The sequence below is a fragment of the Phodopus roborovskii genome, unplaced genomic scaffold (genome assembly GCF_943737965.1).
Source record: "Phodopus roborovskii unplaced genomic scaffold, PHOROB, whole genome shotgun sequence".
Classification (NCBI taxonomy): Eukaryota; Metazoa; Chordata; class Mammalia; order Rodentia; family Cricetidae; genus Phodopus; species Phodopus roborovskii.
Genome location: NW_026126418.1, coordinates 58,564,942 through 58,588,786, shown reverse-complemented (window position 1 = coordinate 58,588,786; position 23,845 = coordinate 58,564,942). Strand labels below are relative to the sequence as shown.

Genomic DNA, 23,845 nt, shown 5'->3' with positions numbered 1-23,845 from the left:
ATGTAAAGGTCAGAAGGTGCTGTTGGGTGTCTTTCTGTATTGTTTTCTCTGTTACTTTCTGAGATAGGATCTCTCACTGAGCCTGGAGTTCTCTGACTGGCTACAGTGCTGTAATAGGAGCTAAAAGGACTTTGCTTTCTTCAACCTATCCCTAGTACTTATGTTACAGATCCACCACACTTGGCTTTTCTTTGAGTACTGGGAATCCAAATGCATGTCTTCATGCATACACCAGCCAGCACTTTACCCACTAACCAGCTCTCCCTCTTTGTTGCTTGTTTGCATAAATAAATTCCTACTTGAGTATAACCTGTAGCCAATACAGAAAAACTACCAATTTAAGATAACCTTTACAAACTTAGTTGTAACTTGGATTTGGCTGATCTTATTATTTAAAAAAACAAAACAAAACAAAAAAAATGGCCTTTATTTAAGGGAAAATACCCAATTATATTATTTGATAGGATGTGATTCAGCATCCTTTATTTATTCAGGCTACATAATCAGCCCCCAAAAAAATGCATTTCATAAAACATATTTTCATCAATCCTGAAGTGACCATTTAAAGATTATACTTCTGCAGGACTAAATTTCTTATATATCCCCCCACCCTGTAGTAATAAAAAGGTCTTCAGACCAAAAAGAAAATGAAACATTCTTGAACATAATTTTACCTCTGGTCATATTATCTGTGTACTATGGCTACAATAAACCACAAAATTTTATACCAGCATTTTCCCAAACACACACACCTGAGGTGCACTGGTGTTCAGAACATAAATAACTATCCATTACCAAATCAAAGCTTACTCAAAGGGAAGTATTATGTCACTGACTTTTTTCTTTTCTTTTCTTTCCTTTCCTTTTTTTTTTCAAGTCAGGGTTTCTCTGTGTAGTCCTACTGTACTGGAATTCACTCTATACAATGGGCTGGCCTTGAACTCACCAAGAACTACTTGTCTCTGTCTCCTGAGTGCTGGGATTGCACTACCACCCTGGTTTTCATTGCTAATAATATCTGTGTTCTACTGGTGCCAACCCTGAAAAGTGCTGTAAACCATAACACAAGAGAAAATAAATAAAATAGGAGGAAAGTAACCATGACAGGCAGCAGGGGGTAAAATCTAAAAAAGGTTTTTAGGAGGAGCAACTAAGAAACTATATTACAAAAGTTATTGATGTGAATGAACTCAAAGCAAGAGAAGATATGAGGAGAGCCCAGTTAAGTATTATAATAAGGTATAGATTACACATATTAGACAAACTCAACTACTTATATTTTAATAATACCCTAAGTCATCCAAAGTTGAAATGGCAAATTTAGATGCTTGCAAATGGCAATTAAGGTTAAGACAGGAGAGACGATCTCATACAGAGGAAGGCAGAGAGCATACAGAGGATGTCATCTGTACATTGCATCAAACACTTTATGTTCTTTTCACGTAGTCCTTACCACTCTGAACAAATGTTAGGGAAACTAAGGAACAAAACAAAAGATGCCAGAACAAGTCTTGCATATATAAAGCATCTGGATCACTAGTACGAAACAGGTCTGCATTTTAAAACTTCTCTCTCACACTTGCTTACTCTTGCTCCCACTCCTGCTCTCATATAGAACTATATGTTATAGACTAACCAGAATTTAATTCATCCTAAGTGGTGTCAGCCAGCTTCTAAAGCAGGACTCAAAAACAGTAAGGGCAAATATACAAAGTTTTCAAGTAGAAGCCTATAATCCTAACATGGTCTAAATTTCAGCCAGCCAAGGACTACATAGTTCTATCTCAGGAGTGAGAGATTCTGACATCAAGACCTAGGAAAGGGACATGAGAAATGATAGGCTTTGAGTTTCAAATGCTGGCATTCCTATTCATAGAATGAGTTTTAAAAACTAGCCCAGTATTTACTGGGAACAAATAAAAGCAAGTAGGTGGGCTGAGTCATCTCTATTTTTCCCTTAAAGTAGTAGTAGCTGTAGCTTAGAAAAGGAGCTACTTCCAGTAAAAGAGCAAGAAATCTAAGGCACCTGAAATAACAGACTGCTAAGAAACTTTCAGTACTACCTATCATTCTAATAAATTGCTACACTACCAATCATCATTATTTAATTCTATGTATTAATTACTAATGCAATCAACAACCTTGGCTCAACATTTTTATGTATCTGTATAATTTTTAAAACTGGTTTCTAACTTCTGAACCTATTGATTTAGAATACGATGGCCCCAGGAAAAAATATTTTTCAGTTTCCCAAATTGTACAATGAAGAAACTTTTTTAATGTTTTATTTCAGATTGTCTACTAAATATAAAAATTATGGTTTGCTTTTTCATAAGACAAATATATCAATATCTCAATCTGAAAACAAAATGATTTGCCTACAATGGAAATGTATTTGGCGATTTTCTATAATTTTTACTATCTTGGTTAGTAATACAGCCAGATTAAAAAAAATTAAGTTTATGCCTTTTCAAATTCATTCTCAGGGCCTCAAATTCATTCTCAGGGCCTGAACCAGCTCCTCTCTACAATTAGTAAAGATAACTGTAAGATGCACTTAAGGATTTCATATTGTCTAATGACTTTGGCAGCATAAAAATGAATGTGAATGTGGTAGCTTAGACTGGACTGGTCCTCTCCCTAAGAATTATGCATGCTCAGGGTGCCAGCCCATACTTAGATATGATTACACAAAGCAGATGCATTGGCTTTCTACACATGTATGAATTTAGACTTCCAGGCCACATTTAGGCACTCTGAATGAAGTACATAATAGGATAGGAAGCAGTGGGCATGAAACTAAATTCTTCATAAGGAATGCATGTGCATGAATAGTGCACAGGAAAGAAAAGTTATCCTGCATCAAGGAAACTTCTATTTACAACAGATGTAAACCATTACAAAAAGAGCCCACAATGAATCAAAATGCAAGATTGTGTAGCCACATCTCAATAGGTACATCTAACACAATCCTGCACCTAAAGGTCAGGGATCATTGCTGTAAGATTTATAGGATCAGGGAGTTTGCTAAGTGATTATGTCTCATAGTAATGTCAGAAGCTACACTTATTAAAATCTCACCAGCATTACTACCCAAATGTGAGCTGGACAAATACAGCAATCATAGATATTATAATGTGGATGGGGGTAGAGCAGGAGACCTCAACCTTACATAAAGAACTACAGGCAAATAAGGAATGCTGAGAGTGGAAATACTTTCCCCAGGGAAGAGCATATCAATTGGTTATTCAGTATCAAATGGCCAAGCCTTGAAAACATATATATAAGTAACATTATATAGGCTTTGCAGGATATTTTTCTATCAACTCTTGCTGTATATAACAACAACAAAAGGAAACCAATGAAAAAAGAAGCCATGAATTAGGAAAAGTGCCAAGATGGCTATGATGGTTTAGAGGGAGGAAAGTAAGGGAGGGAAATGATGTAACTGTATTTATCATCTCAAGAAACAAAAGAAATGCTTTTATTTTAATCATATATGAAATAATACACTCAAGAGTTGCTAAAATGGTATTTCTTGCTTTGAAATCCATTTATCAAATGACATTCTTGAGCAGCCAAGAAGTAAGCTAAGGCAAAACTTCTCCTTTCACAGATCCCAAAGAAATAGGACTAAACTTTCAGTATAGAACAACAGGCAAGAAAATGTGGATTTATTGAAAGCAATATTTGTACAACTCTAAGATTAAAACTTATTAAAGAAAATTATGTTATTTCCACATTATGTTCTTACTGTGGTCATAACCAAATATTTAAAAGGATCATACTTAATACTACTAATGTTGCAAAGAATTCTAGTCTTCCAAAAATAAAGTAGCAATTATAAAATAGAGAACTAGATAAACAGAAACATCTATTCATAAAATAAAGAAAAATTGTTGGCTGAGGGAGAAAATGTTTAAGGGCAAGTATGAGAAACTGAATTCAGACCCCAAGAGTCCATGTGAACCTGGACCTTATAGTGTGCATCTGTAACCCCAATGGTCCTACAGTGAGATGGAAGGCAGAGGACAGAAGAATCCCTGGGAGCTATCCACAGCTAGTCTGGCAGACATAGTGATGGACAATAAGAGACCTTATCTCAAACAAGGGAAGGGGAGGACCAACAACCAAGACTGTCTTTTAACCTACACCCAAGCTGAGCACACATACAGCTGTGCTCAAACACATAAACTCACATGCACATACACAAAGACATAAAAAACTAGTAGGTAATGGTAGTCAAAAATAGTCAACAGAAAATATGGTTAAAACTATACATTGCCCTAACCAAGAAATAGTGAGAGATTTCAGTACTCCATTGAGGTCAAGAGAAAGGGAATCCAGATAAAAACTAAACTGAGAAATGCTGAAGTTAATTAAGGCCATATAAGTCAAATGAACCTAAAGTACATATACATTCACAAAATCACAAAAAAGAATATACTTTCTTCTCTGTAGTGCATGGAGCTCTCTCCAAAATTGACAATGAATTATCTACCAAAACACCAACACAATCTCTCTCTCTCTCTCTCTCTCTCTCTCTCTCTCTCTCTCTCTCTCTCACACACACACACACACACACACACAGCAAAAACCCAAAAACTTAAACACCATAAGCAAATAAAAATCCCAGGATTAGTTAAAAAAAAAAACTTCATATAAAAGAAACTGATACAGTATCACCATTCCAGATTTTAAGTTGTAGTTATTTTTTAGGAAAGCATGATATTCACATAAAAGCAAAAACACTGATCAGTGGCATAGAAATGAAGACAAAAATACACATGGAAAAAAAGGATTTTCAACAAATGGTGCTGCTTAAATAGAAAGTGTTGCAGAAAACTGAAAACAATTCATATCTATCACCACACTGCATAAATGTATACTCCAAATGAATTGGGTACCTCATAATAAGACCAGACAACCTAAACCTAACAAAAGAAAAAGTATGGAGTCTGGCTGAATTCACTGTCAGAGGAAAGGACTTTCTGAAGAATACACTACTAAATAGCACAGGCATTAGGATCAACAATTTAAAAATGGGACCACTGGTTTCTATTTGGCAAAGGACACAATCACTCAAACAAAGAGGCAGTCTACAGAATGGAACAAAAATCTTTACTAATATACCTGACAGATGGTTAGAGGAGAATGAAACTGAACATCAAGAAAGAAAAAATCCCAGTTTTAAAATGGGTTATAGAACTGAAGAGAAAGTTCTGAAAGGATGAAACAGAAATGGTGGAAAACGTAAAATGTTCAAAATCCTTGGATATTGGGGAAATATAAATTATATAAATTCCAAGTACCTTTAGTTACCCTAGCCAGAATGGCCATGATAAATAATACATGCTGGTAAGGATGCAGAGAAGAAAATATTTATTCATTGTTAGTGGAAGTATAACTGATAATAATGAAAATGCAGGACATTTTCATAATGAAATATTATTTAGGAGTTAAGAATATGAAATTATGAAATTTGAAGGTACATGGGTGGAGCTAGTAAAATCATCTAGAGTGAGGTAACTTGAACCCCAAAAGACAAATATGGTATATTTTCTCTTACATTTGAATGTTATATTTTAAGCTTCTGGTATGTATACTACAATCTGAATAACCAGAGGTTAGGTACCTATTGAAAAACCAGGGATGGGGGGATAAGAGGATCTCCCAAGGAAGAGAAAATAGAATATAGCATTATAAAGAAAAAGGGGGAAACTAAGATAGAAGGATTAAATGGGGTACACAATGGGAGGAGAGAAGATAGAACTCAATTATCTATTTAACTATACTTATATAAAAAGTCAAAGTTAGCAAAAAAAAAAAAAAGGAATATCAATTTCAATACAGTCGATTTATGATAAAATGTCAAAAAACAGTATCAAATACACTGACCTGCTCACATCAGGAAATCTGATGGGAAAATAAATAACTTGACACTTGGGTCTGATTATGCTTTCCAGATCCTTAGGTCTGTGATCAGGAATCAGCTTCAAGAACTTTCCAATGGAAGTAAGAAATGATTCCATATTAAAAATAGAATTGAATACCACCACATCAGCCACCAAACTGTAAATAGAAAAGGCAAATGTAAATTCATTAAGAGTTATTTTATAAGCCTAAGACCTCTGCATAAGAATCGGACTTTCTGGTGTACCTCAGGTTTGCAAAGAGTACCACACAATAATATATGTGAAACAACAGCTAACAGAAATGTCAGTTTATCATAAATGGCTGGGTTTGTGGATACAGAAGACAGACCAGACAGAAATTAGATAACTGAGTGAAATAAAAAACGACTTCAAACTAATGCCTATTTCCTCATACATTATAATCTTTCTTCATTATCAGCACCAAGCACAGAAATCCCAACCATGTCTCTATAGAGTCTACTATGGAGAACAGGGTTACACCCCCCCCAATCTCTGAAAAACTAACTCTCTTGAGGCTTCTACTATGGGGTCACAATACCTTCAGCACTATTCAGTTAAAGTCCATTTCTAGTTTTAGCCTTTGTTTTAAGAAATGTTATTGTTTTTAAATTCTGGTACTACATGGAGTGGTCTCTCTAATTTTATTTCACTATTATGGTATGCTTAGGGCAATCATGTAAGTAGAAAAATAGTAAAATACATCTAGATAGCCACATTATTGGGATTTATTACATAGAAGAAATATACAGAACACCATAATCATTGATCTTTAGAAATAAACAAAAGAAATATAATATTGATGGCTGATTTACGTAAATTGACCATCTTTCTTCAATATTTTTAAAATATAAAACACTGCTTAAAGAAAATGTGAAAGCAGAGTTTAGATGACATAAGTGTAACAGTAATTTTCTTAATGTCTATTTGTGGCTATGCTATATAAATGGTATTTGTGGCTATGCTATATAAAACATAGAAGTGTAACATGAACAAAAATTTATTTCATAAGATTTGATTCTTGAAAATGTCTATGATGGCTATCTTGGTTTTCAACACCTGCAAAAAGGGAACTTCAGTTGAAGAACTGCCTCTATCTGACTGGCCAGGAGCATTGTTTGTGTGGCATTTTCTTGATTATTAACTGATTATGGAAGCGGGCAACCAACTGTGGGTGACACCATCCTGAGGCAGGTGGCCTGGGCAGGTAGCCAGTGAGCAGCATTCCTACTTCAAGTTGGAGGTCTTTCTCTGAATTTACTGGATGACAGTAAGAGGGAATAAACCCTATTCTCCCCAAGTTGTTTCACAAACAATTCAGCATTACTGGACAAGTCCTTAAGATGGTAAACATGACCAAACAGCTTTATTTTATCCCATAATTAACACATCAATAAGACTTATGCATGTCCATAAGACTATAAAAAAAAGATAACAAGTAGAACTTATAGATAAAAAGTCAATGTCACAGATAGAAATTGGCTTAGTTTACAACATACTGAGACAGGAACATATGCTATTATTAGTATACCATAGAACAAAAACCCAATGAAGGATAGACTCAAATGCTATTCCTATGCTTCCCCTCTAAAACTGCTTCTGCCTGGTATTTTGTGTTTTTGTTTGTTTGTTTTGATTTTTTTTTCAGCTCCAATCTAGTGAAATTTGGAGAGTGGAGGCAATAACAAAGGAATATCACAGAAGTGCTGACACAAACTAAGCAATAAGGAAGCCAATACAATAATATACTAAAAGTTGAAGAATGTTTTACAGCTCGTCTGTTTGCACCATTTCTCATATATTGTAATAGTGACCAACAGGTCATAATATATAGTTACAGCATGTATCCATGAGTCAGAGGGTTAGTGAAACCGCTATCTAAGGTGATGGCTTATGTCGGTCACGGTTAACATCCTGAACTGCCACACAGTCCAGGAAGAAAGCTGGCAGCACCAGCAAAAGCAGAAGTCAGCAAGAAAGCTGAAGAAGCATTTCAGGAAGAAGCTGTACTTTTCAAAGAAACTGGACCAGAACTGCTTTCTGACATTCTTATTTTTCGTCTGGACAACTGTGAAACATTTTTCTCCTATTACGAAGCCAAATGATGATGTAGTCCAGTTATTTCTCACCAGGCTTCTCTGTCAGCTTATCCTCTTGAAATAAGAAAAGAAGAAAACTCACATGCAAGTTTCCAGTCTCTCCTTATGAGGACAAACAATTATTTGTAAAGGAGAAGAGGGACAATGAGCTAATTTTATTTAATATGTGCCTGAAACAGGCACACACTCAACTACTATTAATCTAAAATATTTAGTCTATGTTGTTAAAGATTCACATTGGTCTACAGAAAATAGTTTTTCATGTATTTCCTCCCCGATATGAGTATGTGTAACTTCCATTAACTTTAAGGCCATACATACAGGAAAAAATATTTAATTCCTCCTTTGTGGTTTCTCAGAGTAATAAAACCATAGTATCTGAAAAATAAAATGAAACTAATACAAGAAATCACAAGAATATTACCACTATTTTACATATTGATAAAAGCACAAGGAAATTTCATTCTCATATTTTTAAATACATTAAATTATACTTTCAATGTTATGTTCATTGGTGTTTTGCCTGCATGTATGCCTGATAGAAGGTGTCAGATGCCTTGGAACTGGAGGTACAAATAGGGTGAGCTGCCTTGTGGGTGCTGGCAATTGAACCTGGATCCTCTGGATGAGATGCCTGTGCTCTCAACTCATGTGACACCTCTCCAGTCCCTCATTTTCATTTTGAAAACATATTTTTCTGTTGCCATTTAAGATAAAATGAAGTATTTTGACTTTATTATGAAATTTTGAAATGGTTGCTTTTTATGAGACATTTAATTGCAGCAGCTACATGTTTTGATAGCAGTGCTCCCTCACAATCTAAGCAGCCTGCAAAAGGAACTGCAGAAAAACATTTACAAAATACTCAAAACAATTAGTACCATTATACCTGTTTTCTTATGTCAACTAAACCAAGGAACAAACTAGCAAGGTCTGTTCAAACAAATTATCAATCTCTGCAGTTAATAACTACTAATAAAGGTGTGTAATGTGTATGCAATCGCTTCCAAATTGATTCCGTGTGACTGATGTCATGATGCAACAGGACTTACAGGAAAGCTGGTATGGGGTTGTTAATGACCTTCTTTCAGTAAGCATAAGAAGAAACACTATATCGGAGTGACAATAGACAAGGCCTTTACCTTTGAAATGGCAGGTGTTTCAGACTGTCACTTCAGAAGACCCAGTAGGAGAAGGAAAGAAAAACACTAAAACATTCACATTCCATTTTCTATAGTTTCTGTCTTAGAAGCAACAAACAAGTCAAAAATAAAGCCAACAACAAAAAGTAGGAACTACAAAAACCCTTGACTATTGAATTTTAGCTTCTCTATTAAACTTCAGCTGGATACAGCAAAAGCAGCTTATAAAAGAACTTGTTGGTTATTCTACAATTTAAATAAGTCAAGGAATCAAGGGTTAAATATCCTTGTCAACAGTTTATATTTTATTTTGAATGTTATGTAAAACAGTAAGATAACTGCTTCAAGGTATAATTGGATGATTAGTCTATATATGTATATATGTACTTCATAAAATGAATAGCAGTGTTATTGTAAATCCTGAAGAAATACAAATAATAATATTATAGAAAAAAATCTTTAAACATTTGTACCTGCCTCAACATCCTTATAGATTTACAGTGGTCTCCAGATTTATCATCTAACCATCTAAAAAGGAAAATATAGAAACTGGAAAGATTGCTCATCAGTAAAAAAGAAACTGCTTCAAAATCATGAGGACCCAGGTTCAGACCCAAGAACCCACATAGCAAGCTAGGCATCTAGTACCTGCCTATAACCCGACTCCTAGAAGGGCAAAGATATAAAGAACTCTGGTACTTGCTAGTTTCAAGTCTAGCAGAGAAAACCAGGTGCCTCATATTTAGGGACAAACCCTGTCTCAAAGGAACAGGCAGAGAATGATAAAAGGCACCTATCACCCGCCCTCTTCCAGCCTGTGTGTATGCATCCCCCACCCCTAAAAATCTGTTTTCAGAAGAGGAAGGAAAAGATGGCAAAGACCAAATTTTATGCAATTACACCTACCATGAAAGAATTTGGTTGTATCCATATTGAAAATCTCTCTCCTGATGTTTCTTGACAGGATATACCAACTGGTTTTCATGGAAGTACAAGACCTTTTTCAGTTTTCCGAGATCAGGCCGAAGGGCAGCCAGTTCAGTCAGGTTGAGTACTGAGCTTGCAAAGAGGGTCCTAAGAAAGAAATAAAGGTTTACTGTTGTAGACATGCTTGAAGGGCCACCATTTTTTCTTCATCTCTTCCTCTTCTCTCCACCCCAAGATACCCATAATCCCATAGGGATGTATAAATACTTGCCTTAGTACCATGCAGAACAGTCTCAGAGCTGACCTTTAAAAAAGCAACTACTATGAACTATAAATAAAAGTTCACTGGTCTCAGCTAAGGTCAGTTTTCAAGGAAAGGAAGAAGGAAACAAAACAGAAAAAGAAAGAAAACTAGATGGATTTTATAAAAAGGAAAGCAAAGTTCCATCTGAAGGACAAAAGAAACAAAGATAAGACTGGATGGGGAATACATTTGCTTGCAAGTTTCACTGCACTTAAGTTCTTTATGCAAAAAGCAACTGAAATTCAATATACAAGCAGGATTGGTACATGGTCATGTTGTGACAAAACCTTTGTGATTTATGTAATATACTTATGTGGTGTGGTCTTTGCTCTTGGCATGTTTTCTCACTGCCCCTTTAAAGTATCCTTTAAAGGAAGGAAGGAAGGAAGGAAGGAAGGAAGGAAGGAAGGAAGGAAGGAAAGAAGGAAGAAAGGAAGGAAGGAAGGAAGAAAGAAAGAAAAACTCTTTTTCTCTATTACTAGACTACTAATTGCTGGCACCATATATGTAAAACCTCTGATAGAAACCAAATAAAAAATGATAAAAGGTAAATTGAAGGAAAAAAATTGTAATTTTATCTGTCCATGTTTATAAATAAATCAAAATATTTATTTGCCCTCACTCTACATTTATTTAAATACCTACTGTGTGATAGAGGAAAATTGAGAACAGAAATGTTGATCAAGACAGCCCAGAAGGATGAATACTGACTTTCATGGAGACACACACACAGCTTTAGAGGAACAAACACAAAAGGAGTAGTAAGAGATTTAGACAGCCTGGAAATGGCTCCTTCATGACATGCCTACCACATACAGAGACAAAAATGGGACAACACCACCTGGACAGCTGGGAACATTTAGATAACCCTTTTAGCTTAATTCTAAAAAGTTGAGGTGCCAGAAAAATTGAGTTTTCTTTACACACTAGTAGTAAGAGCCAAAACAGAAAGTGCTGAAATGTTTTCATTGTGCACAGTTGCCATTGCTGTGCACAGTTACCATTGCTGGAGGAAGACCAGACTTCTTTCTGGTCTATATGTAAATACAAAATATCATCCTTGTAACTCAAATGATTGCTATGACTATAAACCCCCTGGTTAACAAGCCAAATGGTTAACTTGATGAGTTTATAGAATATGCAGCACTAGCCTTTCGCAGAAAAGGAATGATTATTACTAAGTATACACAGCACAAACAAGAATTCAGTTTGTCTGAATTAAGTGTGTTGCATTCACTGTCCTCTTTCAACTTTTGCTAAGTTCTATATGTTAAAGTAAAAGATTTGAAGGGGGAAAGAAAATTAATTTAACAATCCAAATAAATAACAAGTCTATCATCTTAGGTATTTCCTAGCCATAATCCCATTGCTACTTTGATGTAGGAAGATTTTCCTCAGCATGGATCAATATACTCAGAAGAAAAATGTCAATGATTTTTCAGTCTTAATAATTTGACATTGCAACATGAACATTTCCTTTAGTGTGCTTAATCATTAAGAAATTAATTATATCTCATAACAAACATTGAAAGAGCATTGCTTTACCTCCATCTACTAGTTAATAAGTATTTCTGTTGTTTATACTGGTAAAGTACTAAGCTGAACAGGCAATTCCTTGAATCTTTAGTTCTATAACCCCAAGTAATAAAAATGCCCACAAAAAGAATGCAGCTAGCTATAATCCACAGATTTTTATTTTACTTTGCTAAAATTAGCAATTTTAAAAGTTGATCATTACAGAATGAAAGGCATTGTTCAGTCAGGAGCTAACCCTCAGCTACCAATGCTCCTCTTGCCTCAGGTACTATTTAAGCAATAAAGCCTCATGAGTTATACTTTATCATCCCACAGTGGGACTCTGGCAGGAAAGGGCATAAGGTGAGAACAAAAACCACTAGGAACAAGATAATTTCTGACAGCTGCTGCTTGAGCACAAGTTAAATTGAACAGTTTATCTCAGCAGGAAGATCTTATAAGGTTTTATCCTTAATATTTTTAAATTAACATAAAGCCCAGAGAAAGCAGTTGAGCAATTGTTCACAAACATGACATACTACAATCATTGTATAAGCTGGATTAGTACTTATTACAATGCTACTACAGAATTAAGCTGTTTTTAGACCACTAAAGTGCTTTAAATTGCAACTTTTATCTCTGTAAAAGAAACCTATATTTAAAATGTCTACTAAATTCAAATTAATGGCTACATCATTAGCTTACCACTTTGCACAAGTACAAATAAGTTGCTATTATAATTGTTTAACCTTAATGGCTCAATTCTATATGCACTTAACATCAGTCCATAGATTTGGAATCATGCCCATGTCCTTGTTTCATATCTACAAGGAAACTTAAAATATAGGAATCTATTCTCTTCTGCTCAGTTTGAATAAAATCCATATACTTGTCATTCTCTTAGCTTAATATATAAAGAAAATGATGAAATTTACCTGTAACAGTATCTTTGAGATGCTACTTTAGCATCTATATAGCACAGATATGCAGGGACATACAGAGAAGAGGGTTTACACTCTGTCATGGTCACCACACATGAACTCTAGTGGAATTATGTTTTCTCTAGCTTGACCCATAAAATCTTCTGACCATTTAACAGGAAACATGACTGTTGAATAGAAATACCAGTTTGATTGTGTCATTCATTCATTTTATTTTTTTAAGCAAAGCTTTTACTACAGATAAGTCAAGAGTAAAATGCAACCCAGCATGTTTGATTTACCAGGGCTGAGTTTCATTTTATTATTTTTAATTTTTAAAATTTTTTAAAGATTATAACATAATTTTATCATTCCCTCTTCTGTTTCTTCCCTCCAAATCCCCTCACGAAATTGTACCCTGCTCTTTTTCAAATACACCACCCTCTTTTTTCTTTGTTGCTACAGACATGTGTATATAAACATGCTTATTCCTAAATGAATTCATAAGTAAAATTCATATAATTTCAGTAGACTTTTGACAAAAAGCAAATTCTTTCATCTGTGTTATTTAGTAAATGCTTAACTCTCAGATGTGATTCTTATACTCACTATCATTACTAAAGTTTGCTATTGTCTTCCATCTTTCCATACTTAAGAGCTACTCTCCAGAATTATGCACTTTTAGGTCCAAGTATTTTTCTATGGTGATAGAGAAGAACGAAAACTACACCATCAGCATATGATCAGTGATATATAATAATTAGTACTTATCAGCAGGTAAAACTATTTGATGTGACAGAGTTGAATAGACTTATTTGACCATTGGCTATTAAAATGGGTCATCTTTCTCCAAGCTAACACTCCTTCATTCATGGGTCCTACATATAACTGTTTACCTAGTTGACTTCCCTAAACATTCCTGTGACTTACATGGTGAAAATCTAATTTGTAAGTTCATACTAATTACTTCAATTTCATCTTTTGGGATGTCCAATTCTGGAATGGGACAATGTAGGTTTTCTCCCCCTCCACCACTCTTGGTAATCAAGTAGATACATCCAAGCTAAAACTGTTTTAAATACTAAATTACAAATATTACATAATATCACTCCAAACTTCATCCACCAAGTATCATGCATCTATTTTTGCAAGATTGTAAACTCAATAATGGGTGTATGACAGAGAACAAAAGTAGAGTAAGAAGAAAATAACTAGCTGGATTGAACAATGGCCAAGGACAATGAAGCACTTTGCTCAGTTTGGACAAAGGTGAAACTGAAAAAGTACATCGAACTTTGAAAGATAAAAACACAATCCTCTATTTTATGGAGAGAACAAAAAACTTAGATTGTAAAAAGAAAAATGATTTGGGCCTTTCATTCTTTTCAGTTGGCAGTAAGTATAAATAACTTTTGCAGAGTTTTACTTTATGTTTTTAACCCTTAAAAGCACAATGCTTTACCACATTAAAAAGTACTTCTAGACAAGCATGTTATCGTATGATTGTAATCCTAGCAATCAAGAAGCATAAGCAGGACTACAAGTTTGAGGACAGCTTGGGCTACACAGTGAGTTTGAAGCAACCAAGACAATATAGCAAGAAATTTTCCCTCCTTGTGCAAACAAAAAGTTTTAAAAATTATTTTTATTTAGATTTCTTAATACAAACACGATACCATCTTTAAGTAGAGCACGGTTTTTATATTCAGGTTGAAGGAAATGTTTCTAGTATTGGTTAATGAATAAAACCCTGTTGGACAATAGGAAAGAAAGATAAGTAGGACTAGGAGAGAAGGAGGATTCAGGGAGAGGTAGGAGGAGATTCAACATGTAGGACCAAGAGAGCAGAATTCTGGATCCGCTCTCCAGTAAGACAAGACCACATGGAAATACTTAGATTGAATGTAACGGGTTAATATTGAAGACAGAGCTAGCCAATAAGAAACACTAGTAATTGGCCAACAGCTTTATATCTAATACAGAGTCTCTGTATGTTACTTAGGGCTGACATGACTCTGGGACCAGGCTATCAAGAAAACTACTCGTAACATCAGGTACCTAATAAATATTGAGATTTCCTTTGTATTATCAGTTTTACCTGCATTGCTTAACTTACACAGTTTAAAATGAGATTACACATCTGACAATATTCCAAATTTAAAAAATCAAGGGAGGACAGAAAGGAGAAAATATGTTACAAAAACAAAACAAAGAAAAAACCCAGCAACTATGGTGAAGATGCTTTGACTAGAATGATGTCAAATGGTAAGTCTGGAAGAGAAGAACATGAAAGGAAGAGAGCTACCCACTAAATCTCAAGATAAAGCCGGTGAAAATTGAAGGGTGAGCTTCAAGCCCATATTTCAATGCTGATTTTTAATACTCTAAAATTAGAATGAACTCACTATTTTTATGTCAATGGTACCCATTATAATCTATGCTGAGAAATAGAACAGAAATTGTTTAAAGAATCATGTAAATGTGAAAATTATTATTCTTTCATTCATCACATAGTTTTTGAGTCACTCAATACATTTGTTAAAGAATATACACACTGGTTTACTAAATACCTTCTCTAAATGCTTATCTAATATTTTATTTAGGGTGTTTTCTCCCATTCAAATATATATACTCTTTGCTGAGAAAGAGTAGACTTTAGTATCTTATGGTTTCCAAAATGTGGCACACCTTGAAACTTTTTTGTTCCCTATTCTTAACAGTTCTTGATATTTATCTAAAAATAAGTTAATCACCCATTCATTTCCTCAGTGACACTAACAAAAAAATAATAAAACAGTTGATTCTTTCTTCAAAGTTTTTAATGAAATCATAACTGCTCCCATTAAAAGAAGTATGAAAACAACCATGCCCCATCATATTCAAGAATCCAAAACAAATCCAGCATGAGCTTTTTGATATCAGTTTTCAATGCAGCTACTACTTTCTTCTTAGAGTTCAAAATGATGCTTCAGGTATTTTCTATTTCATCATTCTAATATATCAAGTATTCAAGACATGATCCAAAGAAAAGCAACTTCATGGGAAGGTTGAGTGCGACTTGGTATAGAGATAAGGAGTGTATAATAAACTTAATAATTTCTGTCATCAGGGAATTAAGATTGTCGGTATTAAAGAAACCAGTCAATTAACATGCTAAGAAATCTAACTTATACTGTGTTCTGGGAACACTTCACATAGCATTTTAGTTCCACAAACTAACATAATTAGTATGTGAAATATTTGTAATCTTGATTAATCAACAGTTAATGACTATTCCTTAACACACATAATATTTTATATTGGAATATTTTTTTTTTTGCCCTTTAGTTCACTCCAATCAAGAGTCTCTGGTGTTCATTTCTAAACACTGAAAAGTAAGAAGGCTAGGGATTCAAGTCCTGTCATAGCACTACCACTACCAGTGTTGTCTACATTTATACATATCAAAGAAAACACTGACCAGGTAAGGCAGAGCAATCTGCATAGAACATACTGTATAAATAAGAAAGCTCAAAACTACCCATGTCTGAGACAGACCAGGCAGAGGGGGGAAAAAGAGGAAGACACACTGCAGCTTTCAGGCAATTTCATGCTTTAGCCTTGAAATTTATGATATAAACAGTTAAAAGAACACAATGAGGGGAGGAAAGCATCTTCACCAATTGGTGCTGGCACAATTAGATGATGATGTGTAGAAGATAGCAGATAGACATGAAAATACGTGGTGGTTCTATGTTTAAAGTCACCTCTATAACTATACAGCACAAACTAAAATACTTTCTAAACATTCATTACTAGATCTCTATATGCAATGTGAGTTTTCTTGGCCTGGATAGATTCTGCCATACTTTTCTGCCCAAAGAACACAAAGATGCTATATTAATTATAAAACTGTAGGCCAGTGACTAGCATTTCTTATTTGCTAGCTCTGTCATAACTTAAATCATTTCTCTCAATCTAAGTATTTCCACATGATCTTGGCTTACCAGGAATGCTGGACTTGCAACTGCATACCTGCTACACCTCTGCAGAGAAGACAGTGAATTCCTTTTGGCCCTCCTATATTCTGATTCTGCTCAGCTATGCCTCCTACCTGTCTGTCTGTACAGACCTCCAGACCTCTATTGTTAGCTAGTGGCAGTTTCTGCCCAGCTATGTCACTTCTTGGGATCACATAACAACTGCTCTCTGCGTATACTGCTAGATTCCTCCTTGTCTCCTAGTTCTACCTATCATCATGCCTCTCCAATCAATGTTTTATTCATCAACCAATAAGATAAACACATACAAAAGAAGATTCCCCATCATCAATTTTTTTTTGGTGTTTATAAACTTTTTTTTTTTTTTTTTGCTTTTAAATACTGTTTCTGGAGTTACAAGCCATTGCAAACAGTCTGGTGTTTGTGCTAGAAACCAATACAGTTCCCCCAGAAGAGGAGAAATATCTCTCAATTTTTGATCTATCGTTCGAGGTCCTGAATGTGTTTTCCAAAATGCTTTTTCTCTGTTGAATTTTTAATCATTTGATTTCTGATATTTTTTGGTATGTTTTTCATAGAGATTATCCTTATCTTTCAATTATTGCTCCTATATCAGCTTTAAGAAATCTGAGATATTTATTCTAGATCTCTTCTAAATTTGGTTCATCTATACATGGAAAAGTAACTCCCACAAATAACTGATTACCCTGGTGTTTCATAATTTTGCATATCACTTTGATTATAAGAGTATCTTTAACTCAAGAAACTAGTCAACAAAACACCAAATAACCCTATTAAAAAATGGGGTACAGAACTGAAGAAAGAATTCTCAATGGAGGAAATCAAAAAGGCTGAAAGACACTTAAGAAAATGCTCCACATCCTTAGCTATCAGGGAAATGCAAATCAAAACAACTTTGAGATACCATCTTACCCCTGCCAGAATGGCTAAAATTAGAAACACCAGTGATGACTTATGTTGGAGAGGATGTGGAGAAAGTGGAACACTCCTCCACTGCTGGTGGGAGTGCAAACTCATACAGCCACTTTGGAGATCAGTATGGCGGTTCCTCAGGAAAATGGGAATTAGTTTACCACAGGACCCGGCAATCCCCCTCTTAGGCATATACCCAAAGGATTCACATCAATGCAACAAAGACATCTGTTCAACTATGTTCATAGCAGCACTATTTGTAATAGCAAGAACCTGGAAGCAACCTAGATGCCCTTCAATTGAAGAATGGTTAATGAAGATGTGGCACATCTACACAATGGAATACTACTCTGCAGAAAAAAATAATGGTATCTTGAAATTCGCAGGCAAGTGGATGGCACTTGAAGAAACCATCCTGAATGAGGTAACCCAGTCACAAAAAGAGGAACACAGTATGTACTCACTCATATATGGATTTTAGACCTAGATCAAATGATCACCAGCCTATAATTCACATCACCAGAGGAAATAGGATACAAGTTGTATTCTAAGAGATTCATATAAAGTCCCTCACAGAACTGGGAAGGGACAAGTCCCCCAGACCTCAGGTATAGTGGGGGAGGACAGCTAATGGAGAGAGAAGTAGGAGAAAATGAGAGGGAGGAGAGGAAGGCATGTGTGACTAGGAGGATTGAGCCTGGTTAGGAATGGAAAATAGGAAAGAGAGAGAGAGACAGAGACAGAGAGAGAGAACATAAAAGAGGGAGCCAATATTGGTTTGAAGATAAAGTTGAACACAAAGAAAGGTCGAGGGAACTACAAGACTGCTCCCAACTAACAATCTCAGCTTCCGTGGAAAGGCTATCATAAATGCCCTTCCCGGAGAGTGAGATCAACAACTAACTTCTCCATGGAGTCCTCAACTAATGCCTGTTGAAAACAGGAGCAAACACCCATACATAAACACTGAGTCAAACTAGAACCCAGAAGCAGATGGAGAGGACAAGACCATGCGGTAGAAGTACATAGAGACAGCTTACCTGAACAAGGAGGAGCTAAGGGCCACTAGACTGATAGCTGGGAAGCCAACAGCGGTCTGACTCGGACCCCCCTGAATATGGGTCTCAGCCAGAAGGTCTGAGCAGTCTAAGAGACCTCAGACAGTGGAGCCAGGATGTATCCCTGGTGCACAAAAGGACTTTGCAAACATATCCCCCATGGAGGGATAACTGCCTTATTCTAGAGATAGGAGAGAAGCCCTAGTCCCTACTTCACAGGACCTGTCAGATCTACATGACCCCAACTGGATGGCATTCCCCTACATATTGTATTGTGGTGGGGGGTTGGGAGGGGAGGGTGTTTAGAGTGCATGGGAGAGGGTAGAGAGGGCAAAAGGGAGGGAAGGAGGGAGGGAGGGCTTGGGGGGAGGGAGGGAGGGAGGGAGAGGGAACTGGGATCGACATGTAAAATAATAATAATAAAAAAAAAAAAAAAAAAAACGCTTTGACTCCAAAATTTAAGTTGAAGAACAAGTTACTGGGGAAAAGTATTTCTATTTTTGTTTCCACAGAAAATGAAAAGATGTGGATTCCTTCCAGACTAATGTGGTTTGATCACACCAGACCGCCTGAAACAGAGTACATGCTGATCCTACATTCCAAACAGCTGGACAAAACAGCCCTACAGACTACAGCTAGGATATCTGAATCTTCTTCGAATCCCCCAAGACAGCGCCCCTTACCAGCAGGAAGTAGTTTGGAAAGAACGACGCCCAAATTCCCAAATATTGTGTATAAATGTTTGTTTTCATTTAATTGGACTTTGTTATATAAAATTAAATAAAAAATACTCTATATGCAAAAAAAAAAAAAAAAAAAAAAAAAAAAAAAAGAGTATCTTTAAACAATTACTACAAATGTAAAAAGTATACTGTACATAATAGGCACTCAAAGGCTGCATAGCACAAAGAACTAGGATAGAACCAAACAAGGCTGGCAAAAAAAAAAAAAAAAAAGTCAATGAAATGATTCCTAATGATATCCTAATGATATTCTGCTATAGTCATATTGGTATCAAGCCCAAAAGAGAAGCTTCATCCAGCAATTGGTAGAAACAGACACACTGCCAAACATTAGGCAAAGCCCAGAGAATCTTGTGTAAGAGGAGAATGAAGGATTGTAGGAGCCAGAAGTTCAAGGACACCACAAGAAACTCACAGAATCAACTAACCTGGACTCATAGAGGCTCATAGAGACTGAAACACCAACCAGGGAGCCTACATGGGACTGACTTAGGCCCTCTGAATGTATGTGACAGCTGTGTCTTTTTGTGGGACCCCTATCAGTGGGAACAGGGGCTGTGTGATTCTTTTGCTGGCTTTTGGAACCATTTTCCTCATATTAGATTGCCTTGTCCAGTCTTACTACAACTTGATAAGACATGTTTGCTTGGTGTCCATGGGAGACCTGACATTTTCAGAATAGAAAAGGAGTTGGAGTGGATAGGGGGCGGGGGAGAGGTAGATGGGAGGTGGGAAGGAGAGACTGGGAGGAGAGTAAGGGGGGGGGGGACTGCAGTCAGGATGTAAAATGATTTAGAATATATATATATATATACATATATATATATATATATATATATATATAAATTTAATGTTCAATGGTGTAGTTCATTGTTTTCAACAGAAGAAGCCTGAAAGTGTGAATTCCAAGCCAATGACCTTTTATGCTTCTACTTCAAAGACAAACATTTTTTATAAACATTGATTTCCTGAATACTTCATGAGAAAATTCCAACTTAAATTCCTCAGCCTATGTAGAGAGAACAACTCAAAAGCCAGTCTTTGTAAGATCAAATAGAATAAACTGAAAATGAAAAGTGACTGTACGTCTATTTAAATAAATTTTAAAAAGCCTACTATTTTAATTAGTTTTCATTGACAATTAAAAAGATGACTTCTTTTTTTAATGTATAAATTAAGAGTTATATAGGTAGATGATGAAATGCATAAAACACTATGAAATAATATTATAAGTTCAACACAATCTAAATTAACTTGTAACTTCAGATACATGTTTCTCTTTTCTAATCTATTATATCACAGTGTATATCACAATCATCAAATATATCACAGCAAGAAAGAATTCAATTTCTTACTCAATATTTCCATACCAACTGACTGAGTGCAAAAGGCAGTAGGGTGCTCTAAGTCAGCTAGAGGTGGTGCCAGAGCCAGTACAAAGGGAGAGGTTGAAGCCTGGTTGCCTAACTCCAATAATGCACAAACTTCAAACTAAAAGTCTGGATGAAAATTAGTATACACAAGAGGGGGAAATACGTTCTATTTAGCCAAGAAAAACCTTATAAACACTTGCCTTCATTTCTGTCTCATAAAGAATACATACTATGGACTAGAACTAAGAGACTCTACAAATATTCACTTACCTCTCAAATTATTTTAGTCTCTTAATGCTTCCCCTGAAAAATCAAACGATCGATGCCCATGTGTCACAATGATAATCTAGTAATGTGCCATCTCAACCATATTAGACATCAAACCCAGACATGAAAGTTTCCTAAGCTGAGTGGACTATTTTTTTTTTTTTCTTTTATCCACCTGTACTAGTCTACAAGTACCAGGAAATATGCAAGATGTCATAAAAGAAACAAAAAGAGAATCCAAATTTGGCATAAAAAATAAACCTTCGAAATAGACACTGAGAGATATTTCAGAGCATGTGACAATTAACTGTAGAAAAATTAGGAGGGTGTAAATATCTACTAACCCAGAAAACATAAAAAACTACCTTAGATCACACATGTCTACTTTCTACTGATTGAATTAAGTATTTATTGTAGTAGTGTAGCGTGATGTTTTTGCTCCTTACTCTTTAAGCTTTTGGGAGGCACACCACCTAGCCCTCAAATAAATCACATGCAGGGGATTATTCTTAGTTATAAATGCCTAGGCTCAGCTTGGCTTGTTTCTTGCCAGCTTTTCTTAAATTATCCCACCTATCTTTGGCTTCAGGTCTTTTATCTTTCGCTATTCCTGTAGACCTATTCTCTCCTTCTCACTCCTTGTCTGTCTGTGTACCTGTGTGGCTATGTGGCTTTGAGGTTGTGAGATTGTGTGGCTGTGTGGCTGTGTGGCTGGCCCCTGAAGTCCTCCTCCTTCCTCTCTCATTCCTCAGATCCCTTGTTTCCAGATTGCTCATATTTAGTCTCTCTGCCTGCCAGCCCTGCATATCCTTGTTTCTGCCTCACTCTTGGCCATTCATCACTTTATGAGATCATGAGGTGTAGGCACAGTTACACAGATTCATAGAGTTAAACAAATGCAATAGAATTAAAAGTAACACACCTTAAAATAATATTCCCCAACAATTTAGCATACAGAAATATTTATGCATAGTATATGTGACCATATGAATATATGCACACATATATATGTAGTAAAAGAATTTATGTGATTAATAAGGAAAAAATTAAAATATAGGGACATGATGCTCTTTTTGTTTGCTTTTTGAAAACTAAAATATAAAAAAAAAAATAGCTGAAGCTGTATTGATAGCAAACCTTTGATATTTCAAATGGTGAAAGTGAAAGATGCCCAAGTTTGTTTAATCCCAAAATTTATATACAACCCTGACAGGAATTTTAAATACAACACTAGGCAATTGAATGATAAAGTGTTCCTTCAGTAAGTTCCCAAAGTCCACACACTCCAGGGAAACAGTCAAGTAACTTTTTCATAAAAAATAGTTCTTTGTTTTAAAATGCACTTTCAAATAAATGTTCATACTTTACCACTCCATAGGAATAAGTAACAAGGCAAGATTCTCCCAAGAACAGTCCTTGAAAAATTAACATTGTCACAAAAACCTGAGCATCTGGCAACTCTGCCACCATGAAGTATCCATATGGAAGAGACCAAAATGTGTCAAAGAACCCAAAATGATTTTGGATAGTGTAGAAGAAGATAAAATAAATAATTCAGTATCATCAACACTTTCAACAGCAGGTAGTGATATGATACCTGCTTCTATAATGTGCCAGAATCTAACATAAGTGTGGAAGGGTAAGGATATGTTTGTGTGTGGTGGGGAGGGGGTAACCAAGAGATTATCGCCATACATGAAGCTAAAAACCACTTTTATACAGAAGTATTTCTTTGGTACTCTTCTTTGTAGAGATAGCAGATCTGAGTACAGGTTTATAGACATACGGAAGGAAAAAAAATGAAGCCAATGAAAACTTATATTTAAGATAAACATAGCAACAAATATATTACCTTAGAGTCAATGAAGAAAATCTACTAACTTAAAATTATAGCTAAAACTGTATGTGCAAGAAAGTAAAAAATACAGAATTATGATTCCCTTAACAACTGTAACTGTATCCTCATGCATGTATAAGCATTTTGCATTATTGTAATGATGATACATTTCAGCGTTAATATCAGTTTATACAATGTGACTGAAATAGGATTCTTCTGGGAAGTATAACTTTAAATATCTGCACTTTTATGACATAAAATCTTAACTGTAAAATTACATTTATATAGGGTAGAATTTTTTAATTTCTGGCATTTAAAAAATGAAGAATAAATGGCTAGTAACATTAAAGTTGAAGATTGCAAATTTCTGATGATACAGAGAACAGAAATAAAAAAATAAAGACAACTAGAGATGAATTTTATTTCAAAGATTAACTTAAAAATCAAGAACAGAAAAGACATCTACTCGGAAATATCTTACTTTTTATATAAATGTTAGCTTGTGAATAAAGAATAATTACTTTCAACTATATGTTAATCTTGTTATGAATTAAAAAACTAAAACAATTCAGTCAACGCATATTCCTACAGATTATCAAAGAATGGTAGGAGTCACTTTTCCTTCTTGCACATGTAACATAGGTTGACACAATTTTTAAAATGAAATTGCATTTTTGTCACCAACAAATTATTCCTTATGCAGCTGAACTCAATTCAAATGTGGTTCCAAAACATGCAGCAGCAGACAACACAGATCAAGTGAAGCAATGTCTGAGGCAGTTCTCTCGATTACATGGAACTGCAGGGATAGAGA

At 35.3% G+C, this 23,845-nt stretch overlaps 1 protein-coding gene across 3 annotated transcripts in view; it reads right to left on the bottom strand.

The window, feature by feature from the left end:
* Gtdc1 (glycosyltransferase like domain containing 1) overlaps positions 1-23,845 on the bottom strand; it is a 223,499-nt gene that overhangs the window by 151,868 nt on the left and 47,786 nt on the right. For all 3 annotated transcript variants that reach the window (XR_007834550.1, XM_051184737.1, XM_051184739.1), the window contains exons 2-3: positions 10,081-10,248; positions 5,899-6,072 (exon numbers count right to left, since the gene is read on the bottom strand). Coding sequence is in view for 2 of the 3 variants with exons in the window: in XM_051184737.1 (XP_051040694.1) it covers positions 5,899-6,072; positions 10,081-10,248 (342 nt within the window). In the remaining variant the exon portion in view is untranslated. The remainder of the gene's footprint in view (positions 1-5,898; positions 6,073-10,080; positions 10,249-23,845) is intronic.